The following is an 18,369-nucleotide window of genomic DNA, read 5'->3' on the forward strand; positions in this document are numbered from 1 at the left end:
GGAACAGAAAATTGACCAAATTTCCCCAAATAAACTTTTTAAGCATTCAAATTTAGATAGTGCATCTTCATACAATTTTCACAATACATGTGCATAAAACTCCACTGTAGAAACAACTAGTTGACAACAAAGAGTTAGGTCAGTCAACCACATAGATTAAGGTAATTAGGGTTATTTGCTTGCTGCCAGTGTTCAAATTCATCATCCGCAGCCAAGTACAAAGCAAAATAAAGTTTAGAGATCCAACAACACAGTGCACTGCAACCAGTTTAATAGTTACGCTGCTTGTAATTTAAAAACATTCAGAAACTTATCATACTTAAGCAAATATATGTTCAAAGAGAGGTGAACTCAATTAATTTTGAATGAATGTTCAATTTAATTTAATAACTTGTAATTCTTTTGCACCCTTACAAAACATTTTAAAACACAAGGGGAAGAGAAAATTAGTTGGGCCTGGGCAAAGACCAGGGTAATTGGCAGTGCAGCCTGTAGCATTTTTGATTAGCGGTATTTGGGAGCAAGTCTCAGGAAATACAAGCATGGATACTTTTGCTTGGCAGTAAAAGTAAGGCTGGAGAAAAGTAGCCACGTTCAGAGGTGAAAAATTATTTTTTTGGCAAGTTGAATGAAAAGGAAGCTGAACTTCGTTAAGTAGTTCACAAAAATTGCACAATTTTAGTCAAAGTTGGAAGAAACAGTTGGAAAGATTTACGGAATCAAGATGAACGGGCCTTGAATATTTGCAGAATCTGAAGGCAACAACAAGTTTTGCTTCATGGTAGAAAGACAATTGAAGACATTAACACCACCAATGGGGTCAGTGGAACATGTGGAGATGGACAGCTGAAATATGATTGCGTGTGCAAGAGATGTGTGCGTGCACGCTGATTATGCAGGGATTAAAAAAAACTACTCAAAGACAATATAAATGGCCACGAGAGAACAAGGAACAGTAGAACCACAAAAGTGTGGCACAAGGAAAGTAGACAGTGCAAGAGATGTCCAAGGAGGACAGCGTTTGAAAGTGTTGAGGTAGTGTACAGAGGTTAGAGACTAATAATCGTAAATTTACACCACTGTATTTTACTTCATACAAAGCTTACCATTGCTGCACAATTAGACAAGCCACAATGTTTTGCCCATTTAAGCAGTAAAAAAAACTATTTTAGTCACAGGAGGTACCCTAGTTGCCATGTGCTTACAAAGCAGTGTACCGCCCACAGCTAAATGGTCTACTAGTTAGTGCATTAGCCTTTCCAGAGGAGCTACACATGCAAAATTAAAATTATTGCTTGCATCATCCGAAAGATGTTTTACAAAGAGTTTTCCAAGTCTTGACCTGGAAAACCAAGGATTTATACTGCAGAAAACAAAATAGCATCCTAGCATTCAGTTGGGAGGCAAACATAAAGCAATCCAAAGAACCTCGAGCGCCATACTGCTTTTGGGGAGGCACCTGTTGTTATAAAATAGAATTGCCAAAGTTAGCAACTGGCAAATCAAAGCCATTGAATAATGCCCCACCACTGTGAAGCTGAGAACGCAAAGGTTCAATGTGGCTGTCTCAAGGGGAACTGGGGATGGACAATAAATGTTTGTCTTGCCATTTGATAATGAAAATTAACAGGTATTGGATGGGCAAACTATAAATAAAGTTGATAAGTCACTAATTTAATTCAAGTCACTAATTTAGATTCAAGAAAGCAAGGTTGGCAATTGTGAGGCAGATGTCAATCTTCATTGATGACAGCAGAGGAGTGAAGAACTGCAATTGGTACACTTCTGTTCATTAAAGGGTACAGGGATAAGTCCAGCAACTACAAGATAATCAGTGTACCATCAATGGTAGGAAATAACATTCAAGACTAAACTAACACTCATGTAAAACACAAATTAAACAAAACCAGCATGGACTTGTTTAACTTGGAATTTTTGATGAGGGACGGATGAGATTGTACATGGATTTTCATATGTGTTTGATGAAGTGCCACATAATGCAAGGCTCGTCAGCAAAACTAAAGATCATGAAATAAAATGGGCAGAGGAGTCACGGATAAAACTGTGACAAGTAACAACAGCGGTGAATGGTTGTTATACAGATTGAAGATGATATAAGCAAGCATCCCAGAGGCCAATGTTAGAGCCCATGTAATTTCCATTTCATGAAACTGACTTGGTGTACAGGGCATAATTTCAAAACTATCAAAAATCTGGAAACGTCACAAATTGTCAAGAGCATAGCAACAGACTTCGAGAAGTTAGGCTGATAGGGTGGGCACATGTGACATTTGGTTGGAAGAATAAGGACGCAATATAAAAGGCACAATTCTAAATGGGGTGCAGCAGCATAGGGACCTGGTGGTCCATGTGCACAAATTATTAAAGGTGGCAGAATAGGTTGAGACACCAGTTAATAAAGAAAATGGGATCCTGGACACACTAAATATATAGATAAGAGTACAAAAGCAAGCAAGTCCTGATAAGCCTGCATAAAACACTGGTCAAGTCTCAACTAGGGTACTGAATCCAACTTTGGGCATCACGTTTCAGGTGGGGTGTATAGGCATTAGAGAGTTCAGAAAGGGTTCATGCAAATAGTTCCAGGGATGAGAAAATTCAGTTACATAGACAAAGTGGAGGTGTTCTCCCTAAAGAAGGGAGATAAGAAGAAGAATCTGTTCCCAAAAGCAGAAGGATCAAGAAACAGAGGATACTAATTTACAGCTATTAGCAAAAGAAACAACAACAATATAAAGAAAGATTATTTTACACAGCAAATGGTTAAGATCTGGAATGTGTTGCCTGGAAGTTTGGTGGAGGAGGATTCAAATGAAGCCTTCACAGGAAAACCAAATAATTAGCTTGAGGGCAAAACATTTGCTGGGTTATGACAATAAAGGCACATAAGCAGGACCAGATCAGCTGTTCTTTCAGAAAGTCAGCACAGGCATGAGGAGCTGAATAGCCACCTTCTAATGCTGTAACCATTCTTTGGTTTTCTGAAAGCCCACATCCCATGAATGTAAAAACTTGTGTCATTGATGCAATTATTTATTGTATAGCTGAAGGTGTGGCAAATAATTGAATAAATTGAGGGGGATTACAAGGTAAAGATTAGGGTTCTACATTGTTTCTGCTTATATGAAAAGTTTCAGAATTGTCTTTCATTACTCATCCAAATACTCAATTGGGTTTTGAAGAGCTTTGAAGTTAGATATTAAATGCAAAAAATTCTCAAGAGTAAACAGAATATCACTTCCTTCCCCCACACAATTTAAAAAAAACAAGAATTATTCTCATTGGTTAGCTGCACACACAACACGGACATTTTCTCTATGGCTCCTTACTGACCTGCAGCTGCGGTGGTGGAAGTGGCAGACATGGAAGGTAAAGCTGAGCTTTGAATGGGTCTACTGGCACTTTCTGATGGCAAAGGGCCAATCCCAGTAGGAATGCTCTGGCCAACAGTGCTACCCATAAGAGGCTGCGATAGACTGGAGGGCGAATTATGAACCTGAATCTGAGACATTTCACACTTCCAACTCATAAATTTTAAGAAGATTAGGTTTACAGGAAGATTCCACAGAGATGCTGGTTAAGATCAGAAATATGCAGTAGCAGGATCTGTCTGGAAATAAAAATAGGAACATGTCATAATTTGGTACAATATCAAATCATAAAATCTCATTTCAACACTAATTACTTTCCACAAAAAAGCATTTTATATTTGTATTTCAATTTCTATAGAATGTTAAATTAGTTCCGATCAATAGTGTAATAAAATTATTGCAGAATGATTAATTAAAAATGTAACTTAAACATTTTACAAATTTCACCACAGGTAGCTCAATTTCAATTTGGTGCAGAGTTTATGCATAGTCTTACACTTCAAATAAAATAATAAATTTCAGGTTATCGTGTCTGAGCTAAAAAAGGGGAGTTCAACAAAATGTTTACAAGTATACCCAATAAGTAATCGGCTACAAAAGGTGCTATTTTCATTCCAATTTGCTGAGTTAGTAGCTTTTCATCAGGATTGTGTGGGATACCATTAATTGATCCTAATGGGTCTCACGTGTCATTATCTAGCAACACCTGTTAAAAGTACATGCACTCAAATAGAATAATAAGGAATCGCTGTCTAAGAGAGAGAGAAAAGTGAGAAAAGAGCAAAAATTAGAGCGTTGGGGATTCAGCCAATTAGTGCATCATCGTGTCACATTCATGACTTGATTCAGTAGGTTAAGGCTCTCAAATGAACGTGAAAACTCTTTTTCAAACTCCCTTTCCAATTCAAAGCAATCTCCTCATTCAAGGTTGGCTTCACAAGAGAACCTACATCTTCACCGGCATACGCACTTCCAGCGCACTGGATAGCTAACAAAGCAGACAATGGATTGACACCTTAATGCTCTGTGTTCAGTGCTATGGAGCAAAACAAATGTTGAACACAAACCTTTGCCTCAAGAACAAGCCATTACTTTTCTCCTTAGAGAGACAAAGAATGACAGGTGACCTGATAGAGGTGTATAAGATGTTGAGAGATATAGATCGGGTGGATTCTCAGAGGCTTTTTCCCAGGGCTGGAATGGTTGCTACGAGAGGACACAGGTTTTAAGGCGCTGGGGAGCAGGTACAGAGGAAATATCAGGGGTAGGTTTTTCACTCAGAGGGTAGTGGGTAAGTGAATCGGCTGTCGTCAGTGGTGGTGGAGGCAAAATCAATAGGGTCTTTTAAGAGACATCTGGATGAGTACATGGGACTTAATAGAATTGAGGGTAATAGGGAAGCCTAGTAGGTGGAGATATCAGCGCAACCTTTGGGCCAAAGGGCCTGTTTGTGCTGTAGTTTTTCTATGTTCTATATTCTACTGTGGTATCTACTTCTTCGGCAGTCCCTCCCTCAGGATTGAGGATGAGTTGTCTCCGCTCAAAGTGGGTTCTGCAGTGGCTGAATACTCCAATCCTGGAGCCATCGACTGCCACAGGCGTTTAATGAGGTGGGAGGGATGCTCTGGATTTTCATCGCTGATTATGCTTGGCTTCTGCATGCTCCACTCAGAGATGCCTGAGGTAATCGGCACAGATGATTCTTCTCCAATTTGTGCGTCCTAAGGCAAGCAATTCCCTCTTGTCAATGAAGATGTTGCATTTATTTTGATAGGCTTTCAGAGTACCCTTTTAGCATTTCCTCTGCCCTCCACAAGTGACTGATCACTTGCCATTGCAGAGCTTAGAACAGAACACTTGTTTCAGGAATCTTGTGCGGTGTATTCAGACAATGTAGCCCACTCATCACTGCTGGATGAGTGTGACCAGTGCTTCAATGCAGAGAGATTGGCCTTAGAGAGAGGCTCACATTCGTACACCTATCTTGCCAGTGGATTGGCAGGATTTTGCACAGGCAACACTGGTGATCTCTCTCCAGGGATTTGAGGCATTTGCTGATGCATTCACACACAAAGTGGGTCCAGAGGGGCAATTTTTTCCACACAGAGGGTGGTGCAGCATGCGACGGTGCAGAGGGACCTCGGGGTCCTTGTGCATGAGTCACAAAAACCCAGCATGCAGGTGTAGCAGGTGGTCAGGAAGGCAAATGGGATGCTGGCCTTCATAGCGAGGGGGATTGAATATAAAAGTAGGGAGGTCTTGCTGCAGCTGTATAGGGCACTGGTGAGGCCGCAGCTGGAGTACTGTGTGCAGTTTTGATCGCCGCACTTACGCAAGGATATTTTGGCCTTGGAGGGAGCGCAGAGGAGGTTTACTAGGCTGATACCGGAGTTGAGGGGGTTGAACTATGAGGAGAGGCTGAATAAACTAGGCTTGTACTCGTTAGAGTTTAGAAGAATGAGGGGAGATCTCATTGAGATGATGAATGGGATGGATAGGATAGAGGTGGAGAGGCTCTTCCCGCTCAGAGAGGACAGTAGGACTAGAGGGCACAGCCTCAAGAAAAAAGGTGGTGGTGGGGGGGGGGGTGGGGGCGGTTTAGAACGGAGTTGAGGAGGAACTTCTTCACTCAAAGGGTGGTGAATCTCTGGAATTCTCTGCCCGTTGAAGTGGTTGAGGCTGCCTCGCTAAATATGTTTGAGATGCGGGTTGATAGGTTTTTGATAGGCAAGAGGATTAAGGGTTACGGGGAGAGGACGGGAATGTGGAACTGAGACACGACAGATCAGCCATGATCTTATTGAATGGCGGGGCAGGCTCGAGGGGCTAGATGGCCTAGTCCTGCTCCTATTTCTTATGTTCTTATGAGTGTGTCTGGAACAAGGTGCCAGAGGTAGTAGTAGAGGCAAGTACAATTTTGTCTTTTAAGAAGCATTTTGACAGTTACATGAGTAAGATGGGTTTAGAGAGGTATGGGCCAAATGCGGGCAATTGGGACTAACCTAGTGGTTTAAAAAAAGGACAGCATGGACAAGTTGGGCCAAAGGGCCTGTTTTTATTCTGTAAACCTTTATTGTTCTAATTAAGGCATCTGACATTTCCCAGCATGAGGGGTTTGGGCGACATAGTGGCAAGTACTGCTGCATCACAGCGCCAGGGACCTGGGTTCAATTCCGGCCTCAAGTCACCGTGTGGAGTTTACACGTTTTCCCCACGTCTGTGTGGGTTTCCTCCGGGTTCTTCAGTTTCCTCCCACGCTCCAAAGACACGTTTCTTAGGTTGATTGATTACACAAAATTGCCCCTTTGTCAGATGACTAGCAGTGTGAATACTTGGGGTTAAGGGAATAAGGCCTTGTTGAGATTGTCATCGATGCAGGCTTGATGGCCTCCTTCTGCACTGCACGGATTCTACTGGCAGTGGTTAGCAACCACTGCCTCACAGCACCAGGAACCCAAGTTCTATTCAGCTTTGGGTGCAGTTTGCACTTTCTCCCCATGTATGCATGGGTTCCCTCTGGGTGCTCTAGTTTCTACCCACTGTCCAAAGATGTGTAGGTTCAGTGGATTAGTCATGATAAACATGTGGGGTTAAAAAGATAGGATGGAGGGAGGGCCTCGGTGGGATGCTTTTTCAGACAGTCAGTGCTGACTCAATGGGTTGGATGGCCTCTTTGTACAATTGCATCACAAATAATTCTGGGGACAGTTGAAATGCAAAATCTGAGAGCCAACCCAGCAAAAACAGCTTTCCATAACAATAAAGTATGATAGTGTAGCCTCAGTTAATCATTCCAAATCGTAACAATTTCTTTTACTGACTTGCAAAAAGCACAATGCAAAGACAAAAACTGATTTCAACATCAACTTGCAACTCAATGCTAGGGACCCGAGTTCAATTCTGGCTTCAGGTGACTGGGGAGTTCGCACGTTCTCCCCACATCTGTGGGGGATTCTGCTGGGCGCTCCTGTTTCCTACCAGAGTCCTAAAATATATGGATTAAGTTAATTAGTCATGTTAAATCACCCCTTAGGTGACAGGAGGATTAGCAGTGTAAATACATGGGGTTACGGGGATAGGGCCCAGATCGGATTTTTGTCAGTGCCTCCTTCTGCACTGCACTAAGTTCTATAGACTCGTCACGCGTTTCCCCACCGCATACTTCAGCAGGGATTCCATGTGTGCCAAAGGTCTTGTTGCTCAGCTGTCAGATGACTTTTTCGGCATCTGGAGTTGTGCTGAGATGGTGGCAAGTAACATGTTGTGGGATGCTGTAGAGGGCATTTGCTTTGAGGGTCACAACTTGGTTGAGGAGGTATTCAAAGTGATCTCTCTAGCAGGTGTTGAATGTGCCTCTGTCCTTAACGAGCGCCTCTCAGTGGGGCAAGTCCCTGGGTACTTGGGCCACAGTGCAAGCTTGTTTCCTCTCATTCATGTTTCGGCAGAGTTGCCAGTTTACAAAAATCTTGCGTTTGCGGTCAGGGGATCCTGGATTTCCTAATCGTTCTTGTAGTTGTTTTATGGTCAAGAGTCTGAGCATTTCCTCACAGTTGTTGACCATGGTGGAACTGGCATTGTGGCACTGGTTCGTTGGAGTTTAGGAAAATGAGACGCAATCTTATTGAGACATGTACGATACTCAGGGGGGTTTGACAAGGTAGATGCAAAGAAGTTGTTCCACCATTGTGGGAGAGTGTAGGCCCAGAGACTTCCATCTCATGGTCGCCCATTTCGGATCGATAAGGAGGATTTTTTTGTTATCAGAGGATACTGAATCTGTGGCATTTTTTTTTAAACCACAGAGGACTATAGAGGCTGGGTCATTAATTACGTTCAAAGCTGAGATAGACAGGTTTTTAAATCAGCAAGGGAATGAAGGGTCATGGGGACAAGACAGGAAAGTGAAGTTGAGGATTATCATACCAAACACAATCTCATTGAATTGCAGAGCGGACCTGATGAATCGAATGATCTATTTCTGTTCCAACATCTTATGTTCTCCTGCACTCTTCATTCAACCAGGCTGATCGCCCAGCTTGGTGATAATGGTATAGCAAGAGATATGCAGGACCATGTTGTTATAGATTGTGGTCAAGTGCAATTTTGGTACTGCAAATGCCCACAGTGCCTCATGGTCACCCGAACGCGAGTTGCTAGATCTGCCTGAAATCTATCCCATCAAGCACTGGTGGTGCCACACAAACAATAGTCCTACTGGCATTCATTTTCCACAGACTTTCCACCTTAGTTGTCTAAAAATGGATTTTCAACCATTTGAAAAGCTAATGTTACAAAGATCTTGATCATGATAGTGATGCACAAAGAATGGCAAAAATATTTAGATGGCTGCTTGTGGGGTATTGCTGAAAAGGAATAGGCATGCTGTCAAACAGACAGACAAAATGCCCAATTTCAAAAGGGAACTTGGAAGTTTGGCATTTCTGTGTATGCCCTGATGTGTACAAGACTAAAAGCTTTGACAGTATGTCTTTTCTTTCAGCAACACATCGCAAATTATTTGCTGATGCCAGTTCCTTTTGTATAGTGTCAATTATATAGAGCATAGGTGTCCAATCACTTTTCAAATAAGTCTGTTATCCTGATAGTGATCCTGTTCTTGTGTTGCTGTGGCAACAAACCACCATGTCAGTCAACAAGGGATGATTGCTTGGAAAGAAAGAAAAACAGCATTCAGACCCTCAGGACATCAAAGTTATTTTCAACAAATTAATTACTTTTTGAACAAAAGTGAAAATTTATTTATGGAAATCTCAAAATTGACTAAATGAGCAAATGGCCAAATTTGGTTTTGATAGTTTTGGTTGAGAGGAATGTTGGACACAGAGCTCCAGATTCATCTTGAATATTGTCACAGGTAACTCAATGCTTTGGGAAGATAAAAGGGTCCTTAAATCAATATCACAACTGAAAATGGTTTATACCAAAGCAAGAGCTTCGTACTCTAAAAGCAAATGACTGACTGTAATAAATGGCAACACAAGCCAAGAGGCATAGTAAATTGTTATCACAGATGGCAAAAGGACAGAATGACAACAATGGCAGTAGCAGCTTAAAAGAACAGAAGTTTGAAGTAAAATTGTGCCAAAAAAAAAGGAGATGGGGTTGAGAATCCAAGGCGAAGTAAATGAAGAAAGCTAATGGCAAGCCACTAAATGCAAATTTACATGGTGCATAGTGATCAAAGATATTCTTGGAGGTATCTGCTCTATCTCATTTGAAATATTTCATTGAGCACAGGAACAGTTTAGACAATTCAGATCGCCACGTCTGTTCCACCATGCAATAGCATAATGACTAAACTTCACCCCCCCCCCCCCGCCCCCAATTCTTGCCTGCCTTGAAACCCTTGACCCTGGAAAAAATCCATCACACTCAGATTTAAATAATTAAGCTAGCTTTTTGTTAGACAGTGTCCCACACTTCTATCACCCTTGCCTTTCTTTCTCCCTCATGCCGCTTACGGAAGTTCCCATAAAATGTGTCCAGTTATGCACTTCAACTTATCGAAACCATACTTTGCATTCCTAGTGATCCTTCAAGTGGACCTGCTCAGTATGCCTTCCTTTTAGTAACAGGCACTAAAACGTTTTCTATAAATTGATCACTCTCTTTACACTCTGACAAAACCAGAGGTACCTTTTAATGGTTTTATGTCCCTTCATTTGCAGATTATCTATTTGAATTCATTTACACCTGTCAGTGTTTCTCCATTATGTACAACTCCTGCCATTTTTGCTCCAAAAAAAAGTATAACAAATAAATTAAACTACACCCGCCAATTCTACTCAACGTCCCCTGAAATAATTCACAGTATACCTCACTCTTTGCCAAAATTAATCTTGTAATGGTAGGAAATCACAAGGTTATATTCCCCGTATGGAAACTGAAGACATCAGTGAATCCAGCCACAATTTACATCTACTCTTACCCCGTTTGTCATTTACATCTGGGACTGGGAAACAGTACAAGGACCCTGCACTGACCAAGGAACATTACAGAGATACTGTAAGTATTTAAAAATGATTCATCTCAATCTTCTGAAAACATTACCCAAGTCAAGGGTGGTACTTGCAGATATTGAGGATCACCAGCCATCTTTCAAGAACTCCAGTTCATCCAAAACTCTGTCCATTGCATAATCTTTCAACTCTCATTCATGCATCAGGCTGCCCTCAGAGGCTTTTAGTTACCCCAAATCCATAACTCAAATTTTTACCTCAGTGTTCAAATTCCTTTGAGACCTTTCCCAACCACACAATACATGTTCTTAACCACTTGTTTCTTGCTTGGTCCCTTTGCCCACCTTTGGCAATCAACCAAGTATCTTGCTTTTTCACCTTTAAGACTTATCTTAAAATTAACTTCTATCACCAGAATTTTAGTCCGTTCATCCTAGTAACTAATTATTTGTTGTGGCATATGTTTTGTCTGATAAAACAGAAGTATCTTCAGAAATTTAAATTACATCAAAATTTTTGCAAGCATTTTCATCTCCCATTTGCCTCACTTGTCTCAACCAATCCATCAATCATTTCCTGCATGAGTTTCTGCTCTGAAATAAGGGCACCACAACAATTTGGGTATCTTGTTTTCTTATTATTTCTCAATTTTTATTATATTTCCTCAATCCTTTAAGATTGTTTCAGTGAAATACACATTCATGAAATACTAAGAAACTGCAACATATTCTGACAATATTCAGTAGTGTGTAACACCTGCATAATAATTACAAACAAATCAATATTTAATTCAACACTGCAAATAGGAAACAACCACCTGGGGTACAAAGAAGCAGAAAATCTCAATCAAGGCTAAAATTCAATGGTACTGACGAGTTGCAAACAATCAAACGAACTGAGAACAGAATTCGGATTTATCCATTAATGAAGAAACATCACCATAAACAGCTCTTTACCAGAACCAGCCAGGGAATAAAGTCGAACAAAAATAAGGTGAGGGATGTTTAAGGTGCCACATCTGAGGTCAAGCGCACACGTGACGATCCTAGGAAGACAGGTTGAGTATCCAATGCCGTCTACATTTAAAACCAAAGCAACTATGTTCCAAAACCAGTCACAAACTCTTTGTTTGGATGCATAAAATTAGCCAAATGGTGGCTTTAGGAACAACAACTTGCTGCAAAGACTGGGGAATGGCGACATTTGGTACGTGTGCACCTGCATATACTGGGATCACTAATTCTCGGCTTCCCAAACAAGGAGGTATTGGGATATTTTCAGCTGGCTGCACAGCTATTGACAATGACAAGCGCTGTACCAATTTCCACAAAGTCTGGGGGGGGCGCGGTAAGGAGAGAAGGGGTGTCAACACTTGCGGAGGATTTGAAAAGTTTGAAAACGGGGGGGGGGGGGGGGGAAGAATGAGAGCGCACAGCGGTCAGTACACTGGGGGAGGACACTGCAAATTAAGCCGAGGCAACTTTGGGAGAGCCGCATGGAGAAGCTGGCCCTCAGCAAGTAGCTGCACAGGTTTATTTCAGAAGGCCTGAGCCGGACGCCCCCCCGGCCACATAGCGGGGCAGGTGCGGCCTGCTCACACAGCCCGTTTCCATTACGAAGACTCCCCTTCCCTTCACAGCCCGCAGCCTGAGTTTCTCTCCGGTGAAAAGTTGTGGGACCGAGCCGGTGCCAAGGGTTTCCCCCCCACCTCGCTCCCCCGCTCCCCGCTGCCGGTCGGTCTCCTTCCCTCCCCATCACCCCGGCCTCACACCAAAACTTACCTCTTTTCTTCAAAAATAGGGGGAGAGGGGGCACTCGAAGCCGAATTTCTGAAGAAACGAATCAATCCATTCGCTCCCGAAGCAGGATAGAGGAGCCGCTTCCCGCTGCCGACACACGGCAAACACTAAAGAGAATCGGACGAACCGGCGGCGGAACCGACCTTAACCGCTTCACCTTCCCAGAGAGCCGCGCGCCACCGGAACTGACATCGGCACGTTCCCCCGCGCGGGCCCCGCCCCCCCTCAACTCGGCCCTTTAAACCAGCTGCTAATGCGCATGTGCAGTGCCTCAGACGGCCCGTGCCCGCCCCAGCCGTTAGTGCGCATGTGCAGCGCCTGAGTCAGGTTACGCTCACCTGAAGCTGCCGTGCTCTTCAGTCATTCAAGGCAGTGACATAAGCCCTTGAACCTCATTACACTGTGCCGACTAAGTTTGCCAAAACTACACTCTCCGATCCTTTCCTAGCCATCTGTCTTTTAAATGTAATGTTCCTTACCAAAGGAAGAAGCAGCACTTGGAAAGCTTGTGATTCCAAATAAACCTGTTGGAGTTTAATCTGATGATGTAAGACTTATTACTTAGCCCACCCCCAACCAATATTGGCATCTTCACAAAATGTAACTAGAGTCAGAGATACATAGCAGGGAAAGGTTCTTTGCTTCCCTCCCCACATCCATGCCAACCAGGTTTCTTAAACTACAAAAATCCGAGATCCCTCTGAAGCTTTCTTATCCATGCACTTGTACAAATATCTTTTAAATGTTGCAATTAGGCGTCAGAGATATACAGCACAGAAATAGGCCCTTTGGCCTTGGTTTCCTAAACTGCACTAGTCCTATTTACCTATGTTTGGTCTAGATCCCTCTAAATCTTTCTCATCCATGTACCTGTTCAAATGTCATAATTATACCTGACTCTTTCAGCTCCTCAGTCCATACACCATGTGGTGAATACTGTAAATGTTAACCATATAAACTAACAATACATTGCAGAACAGATTAGGCTCTGCATCTTATATAATACCGACTTTGGTCACTTTCATGAAATGTTTTGAAAAAAAAAATTCATTCAGCGTACACCTGCACGTGACTCATTCTAATGGCATTTAATTGACACAAATCAAGCTTAATCAGATATTTTAACTCAGCATTTTCATAGCATGTTTAAAGCCTGCAGTGTTTTTGACATTATTCTCATGAAGGCAATGAACTTGGTTGCGTATGCAGGAAATGAATGAGTGATTAGGCAGTTTATTGTTAAGTTTTTTGGCCCAAGGGTATTGGCCAGGATATTATTACTTAAAACTGTGATCTTTCATCTAAACTGAGGTGTTGGTTTGACGTCTAACGTGGACAATAGTACTCCAACAATGCAATGTTTCCTCAGTATGACATTAAAGTGAGACCTGGTTTGTATGTTCAAAGGTTGTAGTGATGTTTTAAATACTTTCCTGATACAGAGACAAAAGTAACTAGTACAGGCCATTAGTCCTTATTTTTCCATTACCAGTAGGTCAGACTAAAGTTAAATGAGTAGCTCACCAGTTACAAAATAAAAGCCAAATACTACAGATGCTAGAAATCTGTATGGACTCAGTGAATGCTTCACTCTCCACAGATGCTGCCAGACCTGCTGAGTTTTTCCCCAATGTGCTGTTTTACTTGTAATATCATTACAAAGAAGCAAATGCCTATTTTTGTTGCACTATTGTTTTCTAAATTGGCTCAGGCTATTTTTATGCAAAACTACGTACTAAACAATTTTTCTAATTTGTTTGCACCTGCCGTAATTCCATCCAAGACAGTTAATGCACATTTCCTGAATTTATACAAGTAGTGTTGTATAGGTTTATGCAAAAACATTTAGGGCAGTATGGTGACAGTGGTTAGCACTGCTACATCACAGCTTCCGGAACCTGGGTTTGATTCCCAGCTTGGGTCACTGTCTGCATGGAATTTGCACATTCTCCTCGTCTGTGCCGGTTTCCTCCGGGAGCTCTGATTTCTTCCCGCAGTCCACAGATGTGTGGGTTAGGTGCATTGGCTAAATTCCCCATTAGTGTTCCAGTGTAGGTTAAAGGGATTAGCAGAATAAATGTCAAATTACAGGGATAGGGCCTAGGTGGGATTGTTGCCAGTGATGAGCCAAGTGGCCTCCTTTTTCACTGCAAGGATTCAATGATGGGAGCACAATCTGAAAAATATCTGGCATCAGCAAAATTCAATCTCTGGGGTTTCAATGTAATTTTTTTTTTCCTGGAACCTTCTTACTGAAACCTGAACTCTACTTGGTGCTGTCAGTCACATGCACCAAAATTGTTTAGAACCCACTCTCACCCAAACCACTTTGAAGACCAAACAGCTTCAAGGGCCTACTTAATAAGCATAGCCATCTTCAACATAATGAGAGGAGCTCAAGAGTAGGCACCATATAGAAGGCTGCCGTATTTGTCCTATTTACCACACTCCATTTATGCTCGTTTTGTAGCAGTTTTGAACTTCTGGACAGAAAAATTTGAGGATGAATTGCATTTGGCAAAATTGATGCACAAGCTGCCATAAATCTCAATATGATTCAAGAAATTCAAACTCAATTACTGCTGCTTACAATAGCTCATTGTCATTCAGGATCTTGTTTGGTTTAAATATATAGCTATAATTCCATAGACATATGGTTGAACAACAAAATGACCTTTTTTGATCCAGTTACTACATGATTACAACAGAGGCATACTGTGGTGATCGTTATCACTCTACACACTTACTGCATATGAAGAATGACAAGTCTACATATAGTCATGACTGCTTCAAACACCAATAAGTTATTCAGATGGAACAAAATTCACTGTCAATCTGTTTGTTTTCTCCTCCCAAACAGGTTCATCGCAAGTCCCCTGGAATGTTGGAAAATATAGTGGCTTTCTGCCTTTTCAGCACTTAAGTTAACTTCCACAAATATTTGGGGAAAGCACAGAAAAGATGCGAACAAAATGATGGTCTTTCTTGAATGACATCAAAATCCAATGCATGTTGTTAGCCTTATACTGTGCAAGGAAAAGCATATAATGGGCTTTCTTCAGCCCAAGCTTGAAATCCAATAATAAGCAAAAAGGTGAAATAGTCAGAAATAGGATTCTTGACACTCAGTACTTTGAAGAGAACTTAGTAGCACAGTGCACTTATCTCTTGACTAAAGCCTTTTACAGAGCAACCTCAATGGAACAACTGGTGTTGGTTAACTTTGACAAGTTTCATTCCACTTAAACATTGAGAACATCAAGATGGCTCAAACAATGTCACCCTATGTAGATCCTTCCACCACATTGCAAGCTAGTATTCATTATTTAGTCTTATAATGTATGGCAGATTGTGCAATACTAATTACTAATCTCTCCAAATATGTTTTGTCAGTTCCAGACAAGGAAATTATTTCCATTTCTTAACAATTCTCCATGTATGAGCTTCCCTATTCAGCATCTCTAACATTGACCTTGTTCCAAACAATATTTGAATCTGTAACTGAGACAAATTATTAATAAGAAATAAGTAAGGTCTATGAACTTCTACAGAATGTTAAGCTTGTAGGTTGAACTAACATTTTTAAATTGGACAGTTTTCAAGTCAAACTTCAATTAATCAGGAAATCATGAAATTTAACCTGGATTTGGCTATCACAGAGTTTGTGACACTCTTAAAAGAATACAAACTACACCAACATAACGTGTTCTGAAGAATATGGTTTACACTGAAATGAAAATGTCAAAGGTGATTATCTTGATAAAACATACAGTCTTTCCAATCTGTCTGCCTGGCAAATAATGATTATGATAATCTGTTTAACAGGCCAAAATGAAGTCAAGTCCTGGGTTTCCCCTCATTTGAGTGGAGATCTTTTCTGTTGGTCCATGGAAAGTGCTATTCTTAAAGTGAAATATGCAAAGTCACAACACAGATTTTACAAACAAAGACCATGATCAGTGCAGAAATGGACAAATACCAAAGTCCAAAATGCAAAGTCAATGATTAAAATGACCCGATTAAAATGACCCGATTAAAATAATAAAAGTTTCGAACACACAGCTATTTCAAGAACTCTTTAAGCCTAAACTGCATTTCTTTCCAGGGAATACTCCAGCAACTGAAAAACTAACATTTTGAAGACCATTGACAGAAAGAACACTGATGTTGACAATAACCAATGGTGTAACACAGAAGACGTACAATGAAGAGATGCAAAATTACAAATAGCACTGTTCTTGGGTCAATAGCATCTCCTCAAGTTTCTATCTTACTTTAACATGGTCATTAAGCAAAGAACTATTCCAATTCCGATCATCCTGGCTTTCTATTTATGAAGCTTCTTGAAGAAGTTTTGTCATTACAACAGAAATTTCAACACAAAGAGCAAGGTAAAAGCATGCTACAAAACTGGGAGCAATTGACTAATTATAGGAATCAATCTCAATCAGTTAGTTCTACAACAAATCCAAATACGACATGTGGAAACATAAATGTTGGGCAGCTTCAAGAACCATGAATCCAAACTTGCTTGGTTCCTCCCAAGTATACCACACATACCATATCTTAAATTATTCACTGTGGATAAAAATATTGTATTTGGAAAAAAATCTAATTGGCATTTGAATAAATCAACAATAAGGAAGCCTGTTTCATAAATTGAACACACTTAATGAACTATTATTTGTACAGATTAATTTTGAATTTACCTCAAATGCAGTGTCTTCTGGTTCTACTGTTCTGGACATGGCTAATCTATTATCACTCAATCTTCACTTTTCCAGTGAGGATGTATTCAGTCTAGACAATCGCTTCTCCTAATCCACTATCCTGAAGCAAGCAAAATTGAAGATCCTTAACCATGACTGAATAGAACTATGCTTCAAGATTTTGTATTGCAGAATGGCAGAGTGTAGATTTTTAAGATAGTGATATTGGTCAGGTTACAAAAGGGACGCAAGAATGCTTCTTAACCGTACCTGTTTAGGGAAACTTCCAGCCTTCAGCAAAAAAGTATGGGCCTGTAACAGGAAGTCATCACATGAAGCAGTGTGGACACAAGACTGCATCTAACCAGTCTGTGGCACCCTGCACTGTCTGGACATATTATCAACTTGCTCCTCACAACCGGGAAATCTATAGTTCAGTGAACCTGAAATGGGTAAAATGATGGTAGCAAATGACAAGTTTTTAATATTTTCCATTTTTATTTTACACCAGAGTAACTGTACACGGCAATGCATCTGTAGGTGCTTTATTGTTTTAGGTTTTTGCAGTCAGATTAAGAAAACATAAATAAAAGACAGAAAGGTGGATAGAAAGAGATCACAAGCATCAAGCCTACATAGGGCCAAAATGCATTTGGGCAGAAGTCATCATAATCATCGTTGGTTGGTACTACTCCCCCAGGTTTATTCCTACCCCACACACAATCAAATGATGTTTACTCTGCAAGCACACGTGGCAAAAAGCCTTTAAAGAGTGTCCTCAGTCAATTCTAACAGGTTCACACCAGCTGCACGCTTGCAGCCTGAAGGTAACTCTGCAGATATTGTAAAGCCTCTGCATTCAAACTTGTGCTGATCATTGATGGCACCTATGGGAGAAAAGTATTACAGCATTATGTTATGGTACATTGAAACAATACATGCAAAAGCAGTTTCAGTTGATGCACATCATAAACTCATAATTTATTGTACGCAAGACCCAATTCTCATCTTTAATGTAGCCTAAACATATACTTTTCTTCTCAGGAACCAATTCCATTAACTTGTGGATGTTTTAGCCAAAACACTTTTTTTTTAAACATAACATGGCAACAAAGTATGAAATTATTTTGTAAATTGAGCTTAATGAATCAGAGAATCACACAGTGTAGGAAGACGACATTTGCCCATCGAGTCTGCACCATCCATAATCCCACAAGTCCCATCTCCATAACCCCACATATTTACCCCAGCTGGTCCCCCTGACACTATAGGGCAATTTAGCATGATCAATCCATCTAACCTGCACATCACTGGACTGCGGAAGGAAACAGGAGCACCTGGAGGAAACCCACACAGACACACGGAGAATGTGCAAACTTCACACAGACAGTGATCCAGGCCAGGAATTGAACCCAGGTCCCTGGTGCTGTGAGGCAGCAGTGCTAGCCACTGTGCCGCCCAAATGATTCCGATAACTTGAAATTGTAAT

The 18,369-nt window shown here is 41.1% G+C and overlaps 2 protein-coding genes across 5 annotated transcripts in view; both read right to left on the minus strand.

The window, feature by feature from the left end:
• The window catches only part of stau1 (staufen double-stranded RNA binding protein 1), a 44,329-nt gene extending 31,988 nt beyond the window's left edge, over positions 1-12,341 (minus strand). For all 4 annotated transcript variants that reach the window (XM_080204926.1, XM_080204927.1, XM_080204924.1 and 1 more), the window contains exons 1-2: positions 12,154-12,341; positions 3,355-3,631 (exon numbers count right to left, since the gene is read on the minus strand). In XM_080204926.1, the coding sequence (XP_080061052.1) occupies positions 3,355-3,550 (196 nt within the window). In that variant the 5' untranslated portion in view covers positions 3,551-3,631; positions 12,154-12,341. The remainder of the gene's footprint in view (positions 1-3,354; positions 3,632-12,153) is intronic.
• Positions 12,342-17,358: 5,017 nt separating this feature from the next.
• The window catches only part of cse1l (CSE1 chromosome segregation 1-like (yeast)), a 45,083-nt gene continuing 44,072 nt past the window's right edge, over positions 17,359-18,369 (minus strand). Inside the window, exon 25 of the mRNA XM_080204928.1 lies at positions 17,359-17,767. Within this exon, the coding sequence (XP_080061054.1) occupies positions 17,678-17,767 (90 nt within the window). The 3' untranslated portion in view covers positions 17,359-17,677. The remainder of the gene's footprint in view (positions 17,768-18,369) is intronic.

Source organism: Carcharhinus amblyrhynchos, chromosome 16 (assembly GCF_965287045.1).
Source record: "Carcharhinus amblyrhynchos chromosome 16, sCarAmb.v2.hapA, whole genome shotgun sequence".
Classification (NCBI taxonomy): domain Eukaryota; kingdom Metazoa; phylum Chordata; class Chondrichthyes; order Carcharhiniformes; family Carcharhinidae; genus Carcharhinus; species Carcharhinus amblyrhynchos.